Source organism: Lissotriton helveticus, chromosome 1_2 (genome assembly GCF_964261635.1).
Source record: "Lissotriton helveticus chromosome 1_2, aLisHel1.1, whole genome shotgun sequence".
NCBI classification, from domain to species: domain Eukaryota; kingdom Metazoa; phylum Chordata; class Amphibia; order Caudata; family Salamandridae; genus Lissotriton; species Lissotriton helveticus.
In genome coordinates, this window is record NC_136058.1 from 365,048,743 (window position 1) to 365,073,135 (window position 24,393).

At 47.1% G+C, this 24,393-nt stretch overlaps 1 protein-coding gene across 6 annotated transcripts in view; it reads left to right on the forward strand.

Annotated features, from left to right (window-relative positions):
- LOC144805765 (GPI-N-acetylgalactosamine transferase PGAP4-like) overlaps positions 1 to 14,098 on the forward strand; it is a 148,610-nt gene extending 134,512 nt beyond the window's left edge. For all 6 annotated transcript variants that reach the window (XM_078672256.1, XM_078672263.1, XM_078672277.1 and 3 more), the window contains one exon: positions 12,371 to 14,098. In XM_078672256.1, coding sequence (XP_078528382.1) covers positions 12,504 to 13,697 — 1,194 coding nt within the window. In that variant the 5' untranslated portion in view covers positions 12,371 to 12,503 and the 3' untranslated portion in view covers positions 13,698 to 14,098. The remainder of the gene's footprint in view (positions 1 to 12,370) is intronic.
- Positions 14,099 to 24,393: the final 10,295 nt, after the last annotated feature.

A 24,393-nucleotide genomic window follows, 5' to 3' on the forward strand; every position in this document is an offset into this window, starting at 1 on the left:
AATATTAATAATTAATTACTAAAATATACTTAAAATTACTTAAATTAACTTATAATAATTAAATAATTAATGAAAGTTAAATAAATATTTTTTTATTTCATATTTATTAAACATATATATATAGTAATAAAATATAATAAAATAATACCCAAAAACTGAAAACTGACCCTGAACCCTAAAAATACCCCTTTACCCAAAAACTGAAAACTGACCCTGAACCCTAAAAATACCCCTTTACCCAAAAACTGAAAACTGACCCTGAACCCTAAAAATACCCCTTTACCCAAAAACTGAAAACTGACCCTGAACCCTAAAACTACCCCTTTACCCAAAAACTGAAAACTGACCCTGAACCCTAAAAATACCCCTTTACCCAAAAACTGAAAACTGACCCTGAACCCTAAAAATACCCCTTTACCCAAAAACCCCAAACTGACCCTGAACCCTAAAAATACCCCTTTACCCAAAAACCCGAAACTGACCCTGAACCCTAAAAATACCCCTTTACCCAAAAACCCAAAACTGACCCTGAACCCTAAAAATAAAAACGATATTACTTCACTTACCTTAAAAACGATATTACTTCACTTACCTTAAAAACGATATTTTGGCTGTCGATATTCTGTCCAGTCGATATTTTCTCCAAACGATATTTTGGAGTCGATATTATGTCCAAACGATATTTTGGAGTCGATATTATGTCTGTGTACCGTCCCTGATGAACAACATAATAGAGTGAAAGTTGTGAATGGACTCTGGGAAAGAAGATATAAATTAAAAACCAATTGGAGATCGTCAGCATAGTTGTAGATGGTGACGTCCATCTGCTGAAGTGCAAAAATAAGGGGGGAAATATACAGATTGAACAACAAAGGAAACAAAGAAGAACCTTGTGGTACTCCGCAGTGAACCAGTTGAGGGGGAGCAGAGAAATTGGCCAGATGGACGGCCTGAGTGCGGTCCTTTAAAAAGGATGCTAGCCAGGCCAGGGCGGACCCCCTGATGCCGGCCGCCTCGACACGGGAAAGAAGAATGGAATGATCCACCGTGTCGAAAGCGGCGGATAAATCAAGGAGGACCAACGCCTGGGGCCGGCCAGCATCCATGCCCTCTCTGAGGTTATCCATCACAGAGAGGACAACGGACTCTGTGGAGTGCGCCGGGCGGAACCCAGCCTGACAAGAGGCTAGGCAGCCGTTCTCCTCCACGAAAATACTGAGCGTTCTAGTGATGTGACGCTCCAGAATTTTACCCAAAAAAGGGAGGAGGGAGTTTGGGCGGTAGTTAGCAAGTAAAGATGGGTCAGAACCAGGTTTTTTTAGAATAGGGATGATGATTGCCGATTTGTGAGACTGTGGAACAGTGCCATGAGTCAGAGAGTTATTGAGAAAAGTGAGCGGAGGGGAGGGACAGGCAGAATAGATTTGTTTTAGAATGTGTGCGGGGCAAGTGTCGGAAGGAGAGCCAGACTTAACCGTCGAGACAAGAGACAGGAAAGCTTCTGTAGTCAGGGAAGGGAAGTATTCAAGGTACATCTGAGAAGAAAAGGGCTGTGGATCCAAGTAAGAAGGGGGGGGAGGAACAACGTTAGACTTAATGGCTAAGATTTTGTCAGAGAAGTAGCCATTAAGTGAATCGCAGAGGGTCTGGGAGGGGGAAGGTTTGAGGGTTACTCTATCAGAGAATGCAAGATCTTGCATAATAGAGAAAATTTCTCTAGGCTGGTTTTCAGCGAGTAAAATTTTCGAAGAAAAGTACTCGGTTTTGGCAAGAAGGATAGATTTCTTGTATTGGTTCAGAAGAGTTGTGCACTGAATCTTCAGAGTGGGACAATAAGTACGCCGCCAGGCACGCTCCGCTTGCCTGAGGGACAGTTTTTCCTCTTTCAGTGCGGTATTGAACCACCTATTGGCGTCATAATTGCGCCTGGCAGAAACTCGTCTGAGAGGGGCAACCTGATCGCAACCTCTACTGAGCCAGTTATTTAAGGAGTCCATTTGGCAATGGATGGGGAGATCTTGAAGATTGGGGCAGGAAGCAGAAAGGGAGGAACAGAGTGATGGAACATCCACATGAGTCCAATTCCGGGCCCATGTATTCCTAGGAAGGGGAGGTTTCCTAACAAGGCTGGGGTGTAAAGAAAAAGAAACTGAAGTGATCAGACCAAGTGCAGGGGGAGACCACCAAAGAGGAGACAGGGCAATTGAGTGACCAGACCTGGTCCAGGATATGACCATGGATATGAGTGGGGCTATGAACATAAGACACCAGATTGAAAGAAGAAAGGGAATCAGAAAATTCTTTTTTTTTTTTTGAGAACCTTTATTGTCACTTCAAGTAAATACAAGAATGGGCCTACAACCACCCCGGCCGGCCGCTAGTCAAGTCGTAAGTACAGCAAATCAACGTAGAAAAATACAGCAGCCCGAAAATCAGGGTCCAAGAAGTGTCCAGGATATACCTCGTATTCAAGCGTACTGTGCGAGATTCAAGATTTGAGAAGGTTCATTTTACAATAAAGAAAAACTCAGAATCAATGCCATACGGTCATACATGGTCCTACAGTAGCAAGCATGAAACAGGAAATCCGCAAATAGTGCAAATACGTTTGAAGTATTGGGGGTAAGGCACACGAGTCAGGATAAATGTAAAAACAAACACGTTACGAAGCAAAGCTGCACCCCACCCCTCAAGACGGAACATACTGCAGGAAACACGAAAAACGACGACACCAAAAAGGAAGACAAAGGGCAATAGAAACAAAGAAAGGACAAATGAACAAACCCCATCCCCCTACCCCCCACCCTGCACCCCTGCAGAAGGCTACGGCCTATCCCCCCCCCAGCAGCGTGCCTGTCGCCCTAAATAAGAGACCCGAAATATAGAGAAAGAGAAAAAGAAGAAAAAGAGGAAAAATGTGGGGAAGGGCCATCGATCTGGCCACCCGGCCCCCCCCCACCACCCTGCACAGTAAACATCCTAAAAGCAAGATCAGAATAGCCATGGATACATTAATCACCGATAGCACAATCAATAACATCCCCGCTGAGTGTCCCCCAAATCACAGTCAGCCAATAATAAGTTCCACTATGTCCTAGACGGTCTCACCCTGGCCTTTCCTATCAATAGTACCAACATACGTCCACTTATCAATCGGCATACAGAGCAGCGTAGAGGGTCCAAGTGATCCGGGCGGACCGGGCAGTGTTGTTATTCCATGGGACTTCAGCCACCAAAACCCAGCCGAGTATGTAGGGCGGAAATCCGTCTGTGTCAGTATCGACCCCGAAAACATCCTCCAGTCCGGACACAGTCTCACCAGCCAGGGAAAAGAGAGTCACACCATCCGGTAAGCGCTGAAACGCCGCCGGGGCAGCCCAAACCATAGATCGACGTTGTTTCCCCAGCCGCCGAATAGATAAGTGCCCCGACGAGTCACTCACATGTACAACAGATCTGTCCACAGCGATCTCATGAACCGGGTCTTCCAGCGTCTCCACGAACATAGGCGTAGCTGGAGCACTCATCACTGACGCAGAGGCGGGCACATCGGCGCTTCCATGAGATCGAACTATGCCCGTGTGGAACGGTGGGACAACAATGGCGGCCATCCTTCTTCCCAGATCCCGGGCGTCCCGGAGTAGGGTCGTATGGAGGGTTGTTAGCGCAGCCAGTATATCTCTGGACGTGGGCTCTGCCTCGTGTCGCCAGACCCCAGGACTCTCCCGCACAGCAGCTTCTCTGCCTGGATGTGGTCTGCGTAAGAGGGTGCCGTCGCCATCTTAGCTGATCCGGCCTCGTCCTTCTCCACCTCACCTCGGGACCGGGCCCCACACCAGGGCGCAACAGGAGTCACCACGAGGACCCCAAAAGTCAAGGCAGGCTGCCCAGCGAAGGGTCACCAAAAGGCTAAACAAAATCTCCGCCGCTCCCTGGGAGCCGCCCGCCGATTCCGGGAGAAGTCAGTAGTCATGCCCGGACACAACACTGGAAAGGGGGCCAAGTATCGTGCACTCCCCCCGACCCTGCTTCATCGCACATCCCACAAGGGACTCCACTAGATGGACTGGGTCGGCACTGTCGCCATCGGCCCATCAGATCTCCGGTGCCCTCCGGCCGACTCCTCACCCCCACCAGAGGCCGCTGTTGTCGCAGTCGCGGCCGGCCACTCTCCTCACTCGACACCCCGGTCCCAGCTCCGTGAAGGCCGCAAAACAGTCGGGGACATTTCCACGGGTCTGCCGCACGTAAAAAGCCTCAGGAGCAAACGGTCAGTGAAAGTTGTCCTTCGCCTACTTAAATATGCCGTTATGGCTCAGGATAGTTGCCAGGATGTATGCGCGGGGTGAGAAGGCTCACGGAGCCGAGCGTCTATGCAGCCATCTCGGTCGCCAGCTTGGCTCCTCCAGAAAATTCTTTAGACGGAAGATCTTCAGCTGGATCAGTAGGCCAGTAATTAAAATCACCAAGCACCAGGATAGAAGAGTTATTAACTGCTAGGGAAGCCAGCAGATCCTGGAAGGCGTGGAGGAAGTGCACTGTAGTCTGAGGGGGACGATACACAAGCAGACAAGTAAGAGGTGGCGAAAAGGAAGCGGAACGAACAACTAAGTAGTCAATCATTGCAATGGGGGGAGCTGGTAATATCTGGAAGTGAAGGTCCGAGCGAGCGATGAGAGCCACCCCACCACCAGCCTTACCGGCCGGACGGTCGGCACGGATGGCATAGTAGGAGGGGGGAGAGTGGCCAGGAGGTTTGGGAGGGAGTCCGGACAGAACCAAGTCTCTGTAAGAAACAGAAGATCAGGTTGGTGTGTGTCGAGTAGAACAAAAAGTTCATGAGAATGCTTGACCGCTGATCTAGTGTTCAAAAGGAGAACCGAGGTTGCCGGGGTCACGGGAGTAGGAGAGGGCGACGCTGGGAGGCCAGGAGAGGGAGGGACTGGGACCGGAGTAAGGGGGATAGAAGAAGTCGGTGTAAGGCCGAGTTTGGAGATTTTGGAGATGATAGAATCGGCCAAAGCCCACGGACCTTGCATAGTTCGCAGCTGGGCTGAAGAGAAAGTTAAAAATCGGGAAGAGTGGAGTGCCCCTAGCCCCGGCCGGCCGCGGACGGGCGCAGACGGGCTTGCCTTTGGCGCGCCTTCGGCTGATGTGGGCTAAAAGCCCGAAACCGGTCCTAGGATGCTTGTTTCCAGTCCAGGGAGGACCTGGCTTGGCAGTTCGGGCTGGACTGGGCCCATGGGGCACAGGGTCAAGACTGATTTGCATATGGTTGGGTTCAAACTGGAATGGCATGGTGAGCAAAAAAACGATTGATTTAGGCCCAGATCTCTGTACTGGGATGAATGTATGACATTGTTCTGCATTCTGTCCATCAACTGTTGTTTTTGCATTTGTCACCCCGTTTGGGACGGGTATGCTCAGACGAGAGTCCTGTGCTCTCCATGCCACTGGAATCAAGCTATCCTGACTGATGTGGGCTGAAAGCCCGAAACCGGTGCTTGTTTCCAGTCCAGGGAGGACCTGGCTTGGCAGTTCAGGCTGGACTGTTCTCATGGGGCACAGGGTCAAGACTGATTTGCATATGTCTGGGTTCAAACTGGAAAGGCATGGTGAGCAAAACAATGATGGATTTAGGCCCAGATCTCTGTATTGGAATGAATGTATGACATTGTTCTGCATTCTGTCCATCACTGTTGTTTTTGCATCTGTCACCCCGAGTGGGACGGGTATGCTCAGACGTGAGTCCCGTGCTCTCCATCCCACTGGAATCAAGCTATCCTGGCTGATGAGAGCTGAAAGCCCGAAACCGGTCCTAGGATGCTTGTTTCCAGTCCAGGGATGACCTGGCTTGGCTGTTCGAACTGGACGGTTCCCATGGGGCACAGGGTCAAGACTGATTTGCATATGGCTGGGTTCAAACTGGAATGGCATGGTAAACAAAAAAACGATGGATTTAGGCCCAGATCTCTGTACTGGGGTGAATGTATGACATTGTTCTGCATTCTGTCCATCAACTGTTGTTTTTGCATTTGTCACCCCGTGTGGGACGGGTATGCTCAGACGTGAGTCCTGTGCTCTCCATGCCACTGGAATCAAGCTATCCTGGCTGATGTGGGCTAAAACCCCGAAACCGGTCCTAGGATGCTTGTTTCCAGTCCAGGGAGGACCTGGCTTGGCAGTTCGGGCTGGACTGTTTCCATGGGGCACAGGGTCAAGACTGATTTGCATATGTCTGGGTTCAAACTGGAAAGGCATGGTGAGCAAAAAATGATGGCTTTAGGCCCAGATCTCTGTATTGGGATGAATGTATGACATTGTTCTGCATTCTGTCCATCACTGTTGTTTTTGCATTTGTCACCCCGAGTGGGACAGGTATGCTCAGACGTGAGTCCCGTGCTCTCCATGCCACTGGAATCAAGCTATCCTGGCTGATGAGGGCTGAAAGCCCGAAACCGGTCCTAGGATGCTTGTTTCCAGTCCTGGGAGGACCTGGCTTGGCAGTTCGGGCTGGACGGTTCCCATGGGGCACAGGGTCAAGACTGATTTGCATATGGCTGGGTTCAAACTGGAATGGCATGGAGAGCGAAAAAACGATGGATTTAGGCCCAGATGTTATGTTATGTTATGTTATTTTGTGGCTTTTATAGCGCACGGCTACTCAGAGAGTGTTCTGGCGCTTTATTAACATCCTGAAAGCAAACATAACACACAAAGAATAAAGAAGGGAACAGAAGGGAATTTAAAATCTACGAGGCAAACAGCCAGGTTTTTAGGCCCTTTCTAAAGGATAGCATGTTGGAGTTGCTTCGTAACGCGAAGGGCAAAGAGTTCCAAAGCTGAGGAGCCCGAAGCATAAAGGAACGACCTCCCAGTCGGGCCCTCCTCACACGAGGAACAATGGCGAGAAGCTGCGATTCTGATCTCAAAGATCGCGACGGACAGTATTGCTTAAACCTCCTCTGCAGATATTTAGCCCAGGTGGAATAAAAGGCCTTATGGGCAAGAGTCAAGGTTTTAAAAACTATCCGCTGTCGGATAGGCAGCCAGTGAAGTGCCTGTAACAGGCCAGACACATGCGCTCGCCTGTGCAGACCAAAAATGGCGCGAGCCGCCGCATTTTGGACCACCTGCATCCGCTGCAGGAGGTATTCGGGCAGGCCAAGATATAAGATGTTAGCATAGTCCAATCTTGACCCAATCAAGGCCTGCACCGTGATCCTCCTGTGATCCTCTGAAAGCAGCGGAAAAAACTTCCGCAGCATGCGGAGAAGTCCAAAGCATGTGCCTGTAAGGGTGAGAATCTGAGATCTGAGGGTCAGACCGTTGTCAATTTTGACCCGCAGATTCTTCGCAACCTGCGAAGATTGGCTCGGGGGAGACATGTCCGCCGGCCACCACATCTGCCAGTCCGGGTCGGATTGACAGCCGAAGAAGAGTATCTCCGACTTATCAGAGTTGCACTTGAGGCTGTTCAGTTGGAGCCATTTAAAAACAGCCCCAAGGCACTCACGGATACTCTCTCCGTCAAAATCCTCCCCTTTCCGGCAGGTGAAGAGCAGCTGGGTGTCATCCGCGTAGGATACGATCTGGGCACCATAGGACTCCACCAGAGCCGCCAAAGGGGTCATAAAGATGTTAAACAGAGTCGGGCTCAATACCGAGCCCTGCGGGACTCTGACTCCCAATGGCGGCATCTCGGCGGAAGCCGAGGAAACCCAGACCGACTGTCGGCGACCAGCTAGAAAAGATGCAAACCATCTAAACACCGTCCCCCTCAGACCGATCTCATGAAGTCTGATGAGGAGACCCTCATGGGGGACGGTGTCGAAGGCCGCCGACAGATCGAGCATGATTAACATCGCTCTACCACCCAGATCTAGCATCTCCTTGATGGCCTCAGAAACCTCCAGCAACGCCGTCTCCGTACTCAGATTAGGGCGAAAGCCCGACTGAGTGGAGTGAAGCAGGTCGTTGGATTCCAAAAAGTTGGAAAGCACTCTGTGAACATGCTTCTCCAGGGTCTTGGCTAAAGCCGGAAGAAGAGAAATCGGCCTATAATTAGCCAAGACCTCAGGAGCTAGACCGGGCTTCTTAATCAAAGGAATGACCATGGCCCGCTTCCATGCCGGAGGGACCTCACCTAGGCTAAGGGAACGATTCAGGAGAGGGTTGACCAGCGGGTTAACTACCTCCGCCATCCTCGCCAAAAATTTGGCCGGGCATGGATCGAGCGGTGACCCAGATTTAAGATTGGCCAGCAGAGCCAAAGAAGAGGCCATGGATAAAGGCGGGAAGTCTGACAGGACAGGTCCCGAAGAAATCGAAGGAACAGAGCGAACAACGGGGCCAGGCAGGACAGCCGCCTGCCGCGGTGGAAACGACTACTGTATCGTCTTGATCTTCGCGGTAAAGAAACAAGCCAGATCCGAGGCCCACTTCTGAATGGGAACGGACTGGGCCACGTTCGACCGTGGGGTGATGTATTCCCTAACGATCGAGAAGATCTCTTTACAGGAGTTCGAGGCATCCTCGATCCTCCTGGCAAAATAGTTTTTCTTCTCGACCAGAATCGCTCGATGGTAAGCTTTGACCATAGTTCTATATTCGACCTTGGCTTCTGGATTGTACTGGGCTCGCCAAGTCCTTTCAGCCACCTTGCACTGCCTGCGAGAAGCAAGCAGTGCACCCGTAAACCACGGGGCAGAAACCCGCTTAGATAATAATCGAGGAGGCCTAACCGGGGCCAGGTCATTTAGCCTCTCCTCAAGCCAGTCCTGCAAGGATTCCAGGTCACTATCCAGATCTCCCGTCAGCGGGCACGGATGGTCATGCAGTGCTTTAGACAACAGTTCAGGAGTCACCTGGTGCAGCGCCCTTGTCTCTGAACCAAGCTGCTTAGGGGCATTGCTCCGGGGTCTCTCATTAACCGGTATATAGAACTGTACCAGGCGATGGTCAGTCCAGAGCACCGGCAGAAATGCTGTCACCTCTATGGGGGAAGAGGAAAAGACCTGGTCCAAGATATGGCCTTTGTCGTGCGTAGGTTCAAAAAGAAAAGGGGCTAAGCCCAAGGGGGTCGGGATATCCGCTAGTTTAATCACGTCTGAGTCCTGGGCATCATCCATGTGAAAGTTAAAGTCGCCAGCCAGAATGCAATGGTCAGCTCTCATGGCCATCGATGCCATAGCAGACTGAAGTTCATCAAAGAACGAGCCTGCTGGACCCGGGGGTCTATAGACTAACAAACCTTTCACTGACTGATGCGGCGCCAAAGCTAAAGAGAAGGCGAGGGACTCACACCCTTTAATGACCTCAGTGGGAATAATAGAGCACGCAACAGAGTTATTCACCACGATGGCAACACCACCCCCCTTCCTACCTGCCGGTCCTGCCTATAGATGCTATAATCTGACGGGATAGCCGAGGCAATATCCGGGTTGGAGGAAGCTCCCAGCCAGGTCTCTGTGAGCATCAGACACATCGGTTTTTCCAGGGTCAGGAGGTCTGAGAGCTCCTGAGCGTGCCTACGCACAGATCTGGTGTTCAATAGCATACACAGATGCTTCACCGAAACCACCTTCTGATGGGGAGGTGGCCGTGGACCAACGTCTTTCGACCAACCACACCCAGGGCATATGCTCTTACCTCTATAACGCCCGGGGAAAACCTTAAAACAGCCATAAGTCACCGTATTAAGCGACCGAAGTTGCGCAGAGGTATAACTCACCATAGTTACAACGATGTAAACCCGTCGCCCCTAGTCCAGATCGACCGCCTCCCGGACCGCCTCCGGGATGCTGACGGGTGCAGACGGGCAGGACTCTGGCACGACTCAGGCGCAGGGAAGGCGCGACCGCTACGCGTCACCGCTACGCGTCACCGCTACGCGGGGAAGCGAGCTTTAAATAGTAGTCCCTGTGGACATCCGGAGCACTACACTGCTCACTAATGCACTTCGTGGCATTCACCCCACTCCAAGATGGCGGCCGTTCCTAGCCCACCACCCAGAACCGGGAACCGGACCCGCCAAATGCGGTGGAAAACTATTAAAGTGCAGGTAAGGGGCCCTAGAAGCTATCCAGTAAAAGCAAGGTTTAAGAAACCTAAAATAAATTAAATCGAAAAACGGGAGGCTTTAAAAAGAGGAGCGCGATCAAACAGCGCCCAGCGTGATTGCAGTCTTCAGGTGTCTTCAGGTGTTATCAAAAGGGATAATCCCTCGCGTGCTCGCCTTAAATAGTAGTCCCTGTGGACATCCGGAGCACTACACTGGTCACTAATGCACTTCGTGGCATTCACCCCACTCCAAGATGGCGGCCGTTCCTAGCCCACCACCCAGAACCGGGAACCGGACCCGCCAAATGCGGTGGAAAACTATTAAAGTGCAGGTAAGGGGCCCTAGAAGCTGTCCAGTAAAAGCAGGGTTTAAGAAACCTAAACTAAATTAAATCGAAAAACGGGAGGCTTTAAAAAGAGGAGCGCGATCAAACAGCGCCCAGCGTGATTGCAGTCTTCAGGTGTCTTCAGGTGTTATCAAAAGGGATAATCCCTCGAGTGCTCGCCTTAAATAGTAGTCCCTGTGGACATCCGGAGCACTACACTGCTCACTAATGCACTTCGTGGCATTCACCCCACTCCAAGATGGCGGCCGTTCCTAGCCCACCACCCAGAACCGGGAACCGGACCCGCCAAATGCGGTGGAAAACTATTAAAGTGCAGGTAAGGGGCCCTAGAAGCTGTCCAGTAAAAGCAGGGTTTAAGAAACCTAAAATAAATTAAATCGAAAAACGGGAGGCTTTAAAAAGAGGAGCGCGATCAAACAGCGCCCAGCGTGATTGCAGTCTTCAGGTGTTATCAAAAGGGGACATTATGATATTTTTGGAAAATTCCCTGGGTATACCAGAAATCTATATGTATCCATACAGATAGGCTAATTGCATACCTCTCATAAATTGCTTTTTATTCGAGACTTCGTGATAATTTGAAGCTCTCTTCTTGAATTTCATAAACTTTGTTCCATCACATGAACGGAATGAAAATCCTCTTGAGTTAGCAAACCTTAAAATTTTTCGGGTGTGCTCGATGTACGTATGTGCAAGGGAGCCACCGAGGTCTGTATTGTTTCACAAGAGAACTAATAAAGGGACATGGCCTGGGTTGCGCATGTGACTGTATGTCTTAATGCCAGCGCTGCTTATAGTTGAAGTCATCCTTTAGTGGCAGATCTCTGTACTGGGGTGAATGTATGCCATTATTCTGCATTCTGTCCATCAACTGTTGTTTTTGCATTTGTCACCCCGTGTGGGACGGATATGCTCAGGCGTGAGTCCTGTGCTCTCCATGCCACTAGAATCAAGCTATCCTGGCCGATGTGGGCTAAAAGCCCGAAACCGGTCCTAGGACGCTTGTTTCCAGTCCAGGGAGGACCTGGCTTGGCAGTTCGGGCTGGGCTGTTCCCATGGGGCACAGGGTCAAGACTGATTTGCATATGTCTGGGTTCAAACTGGAAAGGCATGGTGAGCAAAAAAATTATGGCTTTAGGCCCAGATCTCTGTACTGGGGTGAATGTATGACATTGTTCTGCATTCTGTCCATCAACTGTTGTTTTTGCAGGTGCTAGCAATGAGGCAGAAAACATTTAACAGAATAGTTACCCCACGTACTGAAGAATGCGATTCTCGAAGAGAGTAACAGCCAGATATTCTGTATAGCTGAGAGGTCCCACAGATACAGTGTAGGTCCAGCAAGGTTTCAGGTTGCTACAGGAAGTTCAACAACAGAATATCCAGATCAGAGGGCGTGGTCCTTTTGAAAAGAGTAAGCCAAGCATTGGGGTTAGTGGGCAGGCCTCCTTTATACCCACGCAGTCACCTGACAATATGTTACAAGTGTGATATGAGATAGTACACAAACAAGGACACTAATTCTCAGAGTGGGTACATATGGGAGTTGTAGTGATATTGTCTGTAACACAGACAGGACACAGGTCGCTTGACGTGTAACACCTGTGAATTAAATTTTCTGAAAATGATTGTGAACGTGTCAGCTCCTCTAGAATTTGTTTTACACTTGCAAAGTATGTTTATGTATCACAAGTGCCACCCTCTGTGAAAGAAGAAATGGTGGATTAGGCTTGGTTGGTTACTGGTTTTTAGTGCTTGAATTATTATATCTATGGATATATTTTGTACCCTGCAAAATGTGTATTCATATTTTGTAGCAGAATTTAATTGTGCATAATGATACCAATCACTAAGCATAAAGGAGGACATCTTCAAGTACAGTTTGGCAATACTGTTATGTTTTTAAAAGTGTAAGTACAAAAATAGAAAAAGAGCTAATATTTGTTGCTTCTTCATTTTAGGATCATTTCTGGTGCCAGGGGGTTGTCTGAATCCACAGCCCACTAAAAACCCCAGAAAGGTTGAAGGACAAGACGAAAGAGGTGAAATCCAAGTGAAACTATCTTACACCCAAGGTGTGGTAAAACTACAGCGATGATTCTACGTCCTTACCAGAGAAGATGGTACTGCAGCAACCGTGCTGTCCAAAGTGTTGTGCTAATAGTGCTGACATTCTTGGTGTTGGGTCCCACGATGTGCCACCGGCTCCTCTACTCTTATTACTACTGCAGCAGCTGCCACCTGGACCACATGACCCAGCAATTCTTGCTCCAGAATCTGAATGATGGGGAAGCAGCTGTCAATTATTTTACTCATTTAATCCCACCAATCACCCAAAAGTCTGCGCTCACCCTTGATGGGAAGGCGAGCGCCAAGGTCATGCTGGTTATCACCATCATAACTGTACGTAGGGAGCCTGAGTATCATTACTTTATGCAAGTGGCATCAAAGGTCCATCGTCTCCTGCTAGAGTGTGGTCACGCTTGCTCTGATTACTTAATGTTCATCTGCAATGTAGATCCCGATCCGAGAAGGCATGTTGACGCCAAACTCCTTGAGAAGATCTTTCCAACTACTCAACGTCATGGATCCACCCCTCGAAATGAGAGCGTCAATGAATTTCAGAATGAGAAGCAGGACTACACCTACTGCCTGGACAGAACACTTTCCACCTTTGATCCAGAGTATGTGCTGCTGCTTGAGGATGATGCTGTTCCTGAAGAGGATATCTTTCGAGTGATAAACCACCTTTTCCTTACACGGTTTCCTAAGAAACCCTTAGGTGGTGCCCTTTATATCAAACTCTACCACCCTGAGCGATTCCAACACTACTTAAGCCCAGTGCCCATGCGACTCATAGAGTGGTTGGGATTTGGAATGTTTGCAGGTGCAGCTCTGAGCTCCTTGTATGCCTGGACTACTGGACAACTGAGCCCCCACTTCTGCACGTTCCTTTTCTTTGCCCTCTACAGCATGGTGCTTGTGGAAATGGTTGGTCGCCACTACCTCCTTGAACTACGCCGCTGGTCGCCTGCCCTCTACAATCTTGGGCCCGCTACTGAGTGCTGTACACAAGCCATGCTGTTTTCCGCAGCCTCTGCCGAGCGAGTGTTGGTGCATCTCACTAAGATATATTGCATGTATGGCTTTGGAAAAGATAAGGCGCTGTATTTTGCCCTGAGTCAGATGTGGGAGGAGAAGGCTTATGTGGTGGAGCCCAACCTGGTTCAGCATGTGGGCTTATTCTCTAGACTCCCAAGAGGGCACATGTACTCTAAACAGCCCTGAAGACCCTTTATCAAAGTTTGAAAGTTTATTGTTTATTGACCATGAAATTCAATTCTTTGTGCAATTGACCTCTTTGGTGCAAATGCAGAATACCTAGGAAATAGCTGCTGGCCACAGCATGTCAGCATTTTCTCATCTTTCAGATGCTAATAGACAGAGGTCTTTAGTAAAGAAATCTGCAGTCACAGTAGGCCGTAATTCAGAGTCTAAAAATGAAAGCATGAAGTGACAAATAGAAACTAAACACTTTACTGAGTCTCCCCTCCTGAGGAAGGTTTACTGAGTAGAAAGTTGTGTATTCTTAAGAGCGTGGTATTTGCTCTTATACCTTTATTACATACTTTTCGTTAACTCTACATTCTCTGTTTTTATTCCATTAAAATTAGTGTTTTGTTATGATAGTATTTGATTCAGTAGTTTACTCTTTAACAGGTCATGTCAAACTATATCGCTCAAGGAAGCTTTCCTTTGCATGATGTGTAATGTCTGCATATCCCTTTTAGAGTTTCTATTAATCAGTGTTAAACATGTAAGACTGGAAGGTAGAATGTAGAGGAGAGGTGGCGGAGAGGGTGCTGGTGACGGATGAAATTGGTCTGTTTCGGACGTTCTCTTCTGAAGCTAGAACTATTAAGATTCACACATGAAACCTCTTGTTATCCTTGTGTGATAGGAGTACTCAGTTTTTAAACTGATGGCAAGAATTTTGGGAGGAGAGAGGTCTCTGCAATCCCTGGCTTCGGGTGAGAAAACAATGGATTTCTTGCAGCAAAAGTCTCAACAGTGTTCACCAGCTGTCAAATCTCACAAATATGTGTGACCTTCTTCTTTGGAGCTACACATTTGAAGAATGGCGACCAAGGGAAGTTAACTAGGCCTATTTTCTTTTACGTCCATGATTTGGTCACAACTGTACCAGTATGCAGAAGTTTACCCTATCATTTTCTGTGACCAAAAACATTGGATAAAGTCACAGGATTACTCCATTACTGTGCACTTTCAAAGGGATTAAAACTTTGACTGTAAACACTGTGGGCACACGCGGAATACACTGGCCTTTCATTATTCACACTTTCTCTAAAGCCTATTTTATTCATTGACTGTGTAACTATGTTCATCTCTACAGCGATTGGCACACTCGTTGACAGTTGGTTTCAGTGTACCTTTACTGCGATTGGCACGCTTCATGCCAGTTGCTATCACAGTGACCGGCACACTCTGTACTAATTGGTCACAACAATGGGGATGTATAACGTTTCAACGCATGCTTTTACAACGCATGCCATTACGACGCAGGTTTTACAACGCAAGTCGTTACAACGACTTGCGTTGGGGGGCGCTGGATAGTGAATAGTTTAATTTACTATTCCAACTCCAGTCCCCGTGGATAGTAGGGAAGGTGTTGGATAGTAATTAAACTATTCCCTATCCTAGAGCGTCCCCAAGCGCAATGCGTTGTAATAACTTGCATTGTAAAAGTTGCGTCATAATGGTAGTGCGTTGTAAAAGTTGCGTTGTAATGGATGTTCCCCCAACAATTGGCATGTCTTTGCTAGTTAATGCCACAGTGACTGGCATGTTTCGTAAGAACTACGATATCATCTCCTGCCAAATTATATATTTAGTACAGTGAAAAGATGAGTTTCCTAAATATATAACACAATATTATATATATATATATATATATATATATATATATATATACAAACACACACACACTGAAAAAAACAAAGGTTACATGGACGTTATACTTAGTCTCACATTTTATTTGTTGTACAAAACCAGTGAAATTCAGCAGTTCTAGTTACCCAAGCTTTCTATAAATTACGGCTCGCAATGCACTGCTTATGACCTCACATATTACATCTCTCCTGACATGATCAGTGACATCACTGACAACATCACTGACATCTATAATGACATCATCCACAGAAATACTCATATACCCACTCCTGTACAACCATTCATACCCACACAAGTACTCCCTTTCCCACTCACTGATTTATATTGCCACTCACTCATACAGCTACTTACACAACCACAAACTCACCCATAGAGCCACTCATGCACCCCCTCACTCACCAGTACAACCACTCACACATCATCGTGCAGACACTAATAGACCCACTCATTCAGCCACTCACACTTTCAGTCTCCAATTCAATTCATCACACCTACTCACCCATACAGTCATTCACTCTCCTGTAGCTACTCACAAACTCACTCATAGATATTTACATGTAGTTACTCACCTATACATTCACTAACACACACACTCACCTATACAGCCACTCTTACCTTCACTCAGTCACCCATACAGTCACTCACATACCCACTCACCTATACACCACTTATGCACCCACTCACCCATACAGCCACACACCCCATTGCTCACCTATACAGCCTCTCGCATACCCACTAACCCATACACCACTGACGCGCCCACTAACTGACCCACGCACAGCCACTCACTCACTCACCCATAGTGCCACTCAGATATCTGCTCACTCATGGATACACACAGCCACTCACATAATATGTGGTACAAATAGTAGCACTGAGTAGTACATAAACTATACTCATTTAACTTTTTTGTACATATCTTTAACACTCAGAATCTTTCAGAAAACACTCACAATCACTGGATGATGTGATCAGTGAAGTCACTGGCCAGGTCATGTAATATATGAGCTCATAAGCAGTGCATTGCAGGGGTGTAAGTTATAGTTAGTTCAGGTAACTATAACTGCTGAATTTCACTGTTCTTGTATGAGTGAATGTGAGCCTAACTGTAACATCTCTGTAACCTATGGTTTTTTCAGGGAATTTCTAACTTTTTTAAATTCTGTTTCCTAACTGTAACATCCCTATAAGCTGAATTTCTTAAAACAAACCACTCTCTCTTCAATACCCTTCCCAATACACTCTTAGCACAGTCTCCATAGGAACTCACTAGAATTAGTAGATCACAAGTTCTCAGTACATTCTAGAAAGGCTAAACTGGTTACAAAATGAGCTGCAACATGTGCAGTTATAGTTCAAGTCTACATTTCACTTTTTTATGTTTTCTACAGCTAATCATTGATCTAGTTACGTAAGCTTTCAAGACACTACCTCATTTTATTCACCTCAATATTCAAAGCATTCAATCAAATTTGTTTTTTTTTAACCAGGATCCCACCTGCATTTTAACTGGCTTTCATTTTGGAAACTGCCTCATTAAGTTCCAGCCTTCTCCTGCCTGCTACTGCTGTTTCACGTCAAAAAGGTTAGATAGTGGATTGTAGGCCACAGCTATATCTTTTGGGCTAGAGAGGCTGTTAGAAACTGTGGTATTGACAGCGACTTAGGTTTGCCTGGTGTGGACATTACTTGGATTGGCCAGTGAGGATTGAAGTAGCATCAGTTGCTGCCTTTGGTTGAAAGCATTGTGGATTCCCAACCCCCTGACCTCATGATTGTGCACTGTGGTGGCAATGACTTAGGCACACTGACTGGGGGAGGACTAGGAATCCTAATGAAGGATACCTTTACATAATTGATGACAAATTTTCCTCACACCGACTTGGCATATTCCAACATATGCTAAAGACAGAAATGGAAATGGTCTAATCAATTCTGTCCATAGATTGAGAAAGCCTAGAAACATGTTTATAAAACTGTTTAGCATTCTTCAGAGACCATAGCATGAGTTCTATCTACAACAACAATCTGCGTTTTGACATGCATTGAATCTATAGAAGTGAGGGAGTTCACTTCATAGACGAAGGCAACAGGGCGTTTCTCAGTTACCTAAAACTCTGCATCCGGTCTTATGTGTAGCTCACATATACACTTAATTAACACAAAGGCTCTTCTCAAAGCCACCCTATTGCCCAAAATGTTGTTAATTTTCTTTATCTTTTAAAAAAAATGTAATATTCGCGACAACATTGAGATATTGCAGAATGCGGGCTTGAGAGGAACATGGCGGCCGCTAGGTGAACGGCCATAGCCACCTCTCCTTCATGGGGCAGTGAGCGTTTCTGCTGCAATGTTTTAAAACCGTAGTTGTGTAGACCCATTGTTTTTTGCGAGTGATCTTACTCCCAAATTCAACTTAATTTAATATCGGAACGTACCGAGGAAGCAGTGAGGTCAGAGATTTGCCCCCAGATCCTGGCGCGTCTCCCGAGTCTCCTGTGGTGTGCCGCTTGAGGCGAGAGGGCGGCGTCTGGATGAACCGGAGCTGGCTGTGGGAGGAGGCGGCCAAGCAGAGGAAGAGGCGCGACTTCGCCCTGTTGGTGTTCCGGGTCAGTGGAGGCAGAGCCAGCGGCAGCATCTTCGGCGCAGAGGCGGCGTGGAAGGCATCGGCATTGGCGGAAACCGCAGAAACCGCAAGTAGTCCAAAGTGCTGGTGTGCAGGTTCACGGAAGGAGGGCTGCGAGGAGGAGGCTAGGGGAAAGCCAGGGGGGGTTTCGCACATGTAAGTGCGTGCGGCGATTTTTTCCCGGGCCCCCCATAGCTTAACACGAACAGGTTCCCTGACGCCCCGGTAAGCTGCATGGAAATTGAGGGGAGAGGAGACAAGGGTACGGGCGGCGAAGGGGGAACGGAAAATACTGGCCTAGAGGAGAATCAAAACACCGTAAAAATAAACAGGTATACGCTGAGAGCCAGGACAGTGTTTAATGGTGTCAAGGAAAAACCTGTTTACCCCCCACGAGTTTCACCCCCTATTTTGGAAGTAAGGGAACGTACAAAGAGGGGGAAAGCAAAACAGAATACCTCTGAAGAAAGTCGGAGGAAAAATAAGGCGGTGAAATCAGCAGAGGCCAGTATTAAAGTTACCCCCTCACTTAAATCCTATTACAAGGTAATGTCTAACATCACCACTACTTCCACTCCACCTACCTCTATTTCCGCTCCCGTAGTTACCACTCCGAGCACTCAGCCTGCTCAGGTTGCGCAGCATTTACAGTATATTCAGCCTGCCCAGTGCACTAAGGACACCCAGTCCCTGCCCTCACCCCTGCAGAACACACACCCCATCCTAGTTACCCAGGAATCAAGCGACATGCTGGCACTAACACAGGGAGGAGCAGTAGGTGACAGAGAGGATAACCCTATGGATCAAGAGGCTGTGGTGACAGTGCATCCGGATATCGGTTTGACCAATTGATTTTCTGCACTAGAGACGGATGGGCTAAGCAACACGGTCTTAAGTGCAATAGACAGTAGTACAGGTAAACTGAATACGCCGCAATCTACCTCTACAACCTCCCTCGGCCAAACAGGCAAAGAGCTTGCTATGGATAACACTGCTAAATCTGAGGCAACAACGGGTACACTGGCCGATATATTATTGGCTGTGAAGGACGAAATAACTAGCAGATTTACAGTTTCGGAAACTAACCAAGCTGAGCTGGCTAATAGATTTTCAGTTTCCGAGGCTAACCAAGCAGCAATAAAAGCTTCATGTGAGGAGCTGGCTAAGAGGGTTGATGAGGTCACACTCAGGACAGAGGCAGTGGAGTTAGAACTCCCCAAGATCAGGAAGGCGTTAAGTACCACTGAAGCCGAGGTCACCAAACTGTCAGCTCAGAATATGGAGCTAAAAGAGGACATCGAGCGGTTGGAAAACTATTCACGCCGAAACAACTTAAGAATATTGAATGTACCGGAAGCTATGGAGGGGGGCGATATAAAGGGGTTCGTAATATCCCTATTGAAGGGGACAGTACTAAAGGATTCATTGGGGTTGGACTTGATGCACGACATACAAAGGGTACACCGTGACCCCTTCAGGAGAAACCTCGCAAAACAAAAGCCTAGAAAGATCCTGGTGAATTTCTTGACCTATTCCATAAAAGAGCAGATTCTTACTGCCGCATTAAAAGAGGGCTCCATACATTTTAATAGCTCTAATCCCTTTACCTTCCATATAAGATCGGACATATCGCATATCACCGCTTCAAAACAGTGGGAGTTGGGTAAAAGGCTGGAGGTGCTAAACAACTTAGGAGCCAAGGCACAGCTGAAATTTCCAGCACAGTTGAGAGTGATGTGGGATAATAAAATGCACTTGATCAGGTCAGGGGAAGAAGCAGATGTTCTTATTGCCAAGATAAGGGTCAGTAAAGGGGGTCAGGAGGGGAAATAAAATAAAGAAAATGGGTCTTCCACTAAAATATGATGTGGGATCAGCAGGAAAAAGTGTACGGTAGAATTTGAAATTGTCACTCCATGGGGGGGAAGGAAGGCTGAATAGGCTTTTGCCTATTAGATGGGAGGGTTCCTCGGGGGGAGAGGGGCACAGGGCAGAGGGGGGTAGGGGGGCACGCGGTGGGGGAGCAGTGGGAAAAAAAGAAAAAAATTCATCCTCCTCTAAACCTTTATATAGCCTTAGAAGTTTTTTCCGCCAAACACAGACAATGCCAGCCAGTAGGAACAGAGGAATATGGCTGGTATGACATTAAGGAATAAAGGGATTACATTTGTTTCTTGGAATGTAAATGGGTTGAGGTGCCCCCGAAGGCAGAGGTTAGTTCTTAAGCGTCTAGAACTGTCAACTGCACAAGTATGTTTGTTACAGGAGACGCATCTGAGCTGGGAAGAGAGCACCGCAGTTTTCTCCAAGGTTAAATGGGTAAAGTTTTTTAGTGTATCAAGACAGACAGTACAAAACAGAGGGGTTGCAATATTGATTAAACAAGGAACTCCCTGCATTATAGGAAAAGAACAATCAGACGCAACCGGCAGGTGGCTGACTGTTTGTTTGACATTTGAAAACTTTAAGATGGTCTGTGCTTCCTTCTATGGCCCAAACACGGACGACCCGTCACATATTAACAAACTACAATCCGTGTTGATGCTGGAACCTCCACCACATGTGATAGGAGGAGATTTTAATGTGTTGATGGATCCTCTCAAGGACAGATCCAATTTAAGCCATTATAAAGGAGCTGTGAAGGTCCGTCGGGCATTAGTCAATATGATGCACGATATGGACTTAGTTGATGTGTGGAGGGAGATAAAGGGAGACCAGAAGGGCTTTACATTTTATAGTAAGAAGTACTCTCATTCCTCCAGGATCGACTATATTTTTATGGATAGAGGATCTATAGGCAACCTAGGGGCGATCCTAGTCCTCCCGAGTCACTTGTCTGATCATGCGCCTTTACAAGCGGTATATCAGATAAAAGAGGCTCATCGGCAAGCATCTAGGTGGACACTTAATAGGGCGAAGCTATCAGACCCCGATGTGATCGCTGCGGTGCAGGCCCCTTCTTTGGAGTTCTTTGCTTTGAACTCAGGCTCCACAACACCAGATGTAATATGGGATGCCTATAAAGCCTGGCTTAGGGGGAAACTCCACGGAATTATTTCTTATAAGAACAAGTCTGATGCGGAGATATTAAAGAACATCGAGGGGAAGATAAGTGGCTTGGAGAGAGAAAGGGATGAAGTTAGCAACGGAGACCAAGAGCAACTCATTCGGATCTCGGGCAAGCTTGAAGAGGCAAGAGCAGAATATAGAGGGAAATTGGAGGCCAAGTGCAGGGCACAGTGGACCGCGAGAGGGATGCAGAACTTTGAATATGGGGAGAAGGCGGGTGCTCTACTGGCATGGAAAGCTAGGTCTGACCGAGTCAGAAATGATATTAAGGAACTCAATATCAAAGATAGCGGGGTAGTCTCTAACGAGATCAAGGACATACAGTCCTGCCTTCTATCCATGTTCTCAGAGCTGTATAAAGAGGACTTGGCCCCTCAGTTGAGTGCGATACAGACATTCCTTGGAAGTAAACAACTGCCGGTGCTCTCAGAAGAAAGTAAAAACATCTTAGATGCCCCTTTTACGTTGGAGGAGGTAGCAGCCCAGATCATGAAATCAAAGAACAAAAAAGCTGCGGGTTCAGATGCACTCCCGAGCGAAATATATAAACATCTTAAGAATGAGTTGTTAGAGGCAGCGGGAGACACTTTTAATTCAATTTATAGTATAACAGGGAAGGTCCCTAATACATGGAAGGAGGCTATAATAGTCCTGATTTTAAAACCCGGCAAGGACCCAAAAAAGGCTGATTCCTACCGACCAATCTCCCTGCTAAATGCAGATTATAAGATCTTTATGGGTATTCTAGCAGGGAGATTGGCTAAATTAACACCAAAATTGATACACTCGGATCAGAAAGGGTTCGTAGTAGCGAGATACATCCAGGAACAAACGCAGCTCCTGATCGGCAACATAGACCTGGCCATTCAGAGGACAGAGCCCTTGGCCGTGGTCGCTGTCGACGCGGCCAAGGCTTTCGATAGAGTCTGCTGGACATATTTATGGGAGGTTCTGAGAGTCATGGGGTTTGGTCCAGTCTTCATACAAACTCTCCAAAACTGCTACCAAGGTGCCACTGCTCGAATACTTCTTAACGGGGCCCTGAGGGAGAGCTTTAATATTCAGAGGGGAACTAGGCAGGGGTGCCCGATATCACCCCTCCTGTTTAACCTATATGTGGAACCATTAGCCCAGATGCTCAGATTGGATGACTGAATAATCCCATTTAGATCAGAACAATATAGCTCAAAAATCGCCCTATATGCCGATGATCTGATACTGTATACGGGGGACCCTGAGATAGCTATCCCGAGGGTGGAAGAGTGTATGAGTGAGTTCGGATTGCTCTCTGGGTTTCTTGTTAACAAAGCAAAAACAGAGGTGATGTGCTGGAATGCGGAGTGGTCAGGAAGAGTGAGCGTGGAGATGAGATACTTGGGGATCCATATCGTAAAAGATCTCGATAAGATACCTGAGCTAAATCTTAAGAGGGTGGCGAGAGAAATGGATAGTCTTTTTAACAGATGGAGTAATCTTCCCCTGACTATTTATGGAAAAACAAACCTGGTAAAGATGACAATATTTATTTATTTATTTATTTATTTATTATTGATATTTCTAAAGCGCAGGCAAATGCCCGTGGGCGTCTCGGCGCTAAGTATCTGAATTAAATTACCCTAAGAGGAAGAGCGGAGTCTATTGGTTAAAAAGCCAGGTCTTAAGTTGCTTACGGAAAGACCAAAGAGATGGACTGGCTTTGATCACGTGGGGCAAAGTATTCCACAACTTTGGAGCTGATACCAAGAATCTTCTGTCACCCCATGAAACTGTTTTAGTGCGGGGGACCACGAGATCGATTAGGCAAGAAGAACGTAAAGTTCTAGACGGGCAGTAGGGAATCAGATTGTGGATAAGATGGGCAGGTCCTAGATTATGAATAGCCTTATACACAATGCATAGAGTCTTACACTTTATTCTATTTTTGATGGATAGCCAGTGTAGCTCTCTGATGGTATTCGAGGCAGATTGATGTTTGGGAATTTTTCCCAAAAGCCTGGCAGCTGAGTTCTGTATTATTTGCAATTTGTTTAGGACTCCTTCTTGTGCATTGAGGAATAAGGCATTGCAATAATCGAGGGTGGAAAGTACTAGGGAAGTGACCAGGGTTTTACCAGCTTTATCTGGAAGAAAAGGGAGTATTTTTTTTATAAGTTTCAATTTGAAGAAGGCTGAGGAGGTAATCTGATTAGCGTGTGGATGAAAAGTGAGGCGGTCATCAAAAATGACACCCAGATTCCTCACCTTGCTGACAGGCTCAGGAGGGGGACCTAGTGAAGATGGCCACCAATTGGACGACCACTCTGGAGTTAGTGGTCCAAAGATGACTACTTCCGTCTTATCGGAGTTTAACTTTAAGCAATTGGAGGCCATCCAACTCCCAATTGCTACCATACCTGATTTAAGATCATCTGCTATTTTATCGCCGTTATTCTTGATGGCGAGGACCAACTGTGTGTCATCTGCATAGGATGTAAGGCTCATCCCATAAGCCCGAATGACATTGGCTAAGTCCGACACATAAATGTTAAAAAGTGTCGGACTTAGGGATGAGCCTTGGGGTACTCCACATGGCAGAGACAAGGTGGACGAATGAAAGGGTCCCAGTGAGACTACTTGGGTTCTTTCGGCCAAGAAAGAGGCCAGAAGTTTGCTGGCAGTCTTTTGAACACCCAAGTTTTCGACACGGTCGATCAGAGTAACATGATCGACCGTGTCGAAGGCTGCTGATAAATCAAGCAGTATCAAGACTGCTGTGCCCCCAGTGTCACGGATGAATCTGATGTCATCCGCTGCTTCAATTAGAGCCGTCTCCGTCCCATGGAATTGGCGAAAACCATACTGGGTTTCATCAAGTAAATGATGTTGCTCTAAGAAGGCGGAGAGCTGTTTGTTCAGAGCTTTTTCTGCTATTTTAGCCAAAACTGGTAGGCTAGCAATAGGCCGGTAGCTCTTAGGTTCATCCCTATCAAGGTTTGGTTTCTTTAGAAGTGGTTTTATAATAGTTTTTTTTAGGCTTTCAGGGTAAATACCGGTGCTAAACATTGCATTGCATATAGATGAAATAGCAGGAAGAACCACTTCTATGACCGGAAGTAGAACTTTGAATGGACATGGATCCAATGATGAACCTGATCTAATGGTGGATATTATTTCCATGACCTGAGAGCTGGAAATTTCTGCAAATTGAGAAAGAATGGGTCCAATATGTGTATTGGTTAGCAAGTTGGAAGGACTGTTGGCTTTTTTGGCAAAGACAGAGTAGATATCGTTAACTTTGCTGAAGAAAAAACTGGCTAATGCATCACAAAGGGATTGTGA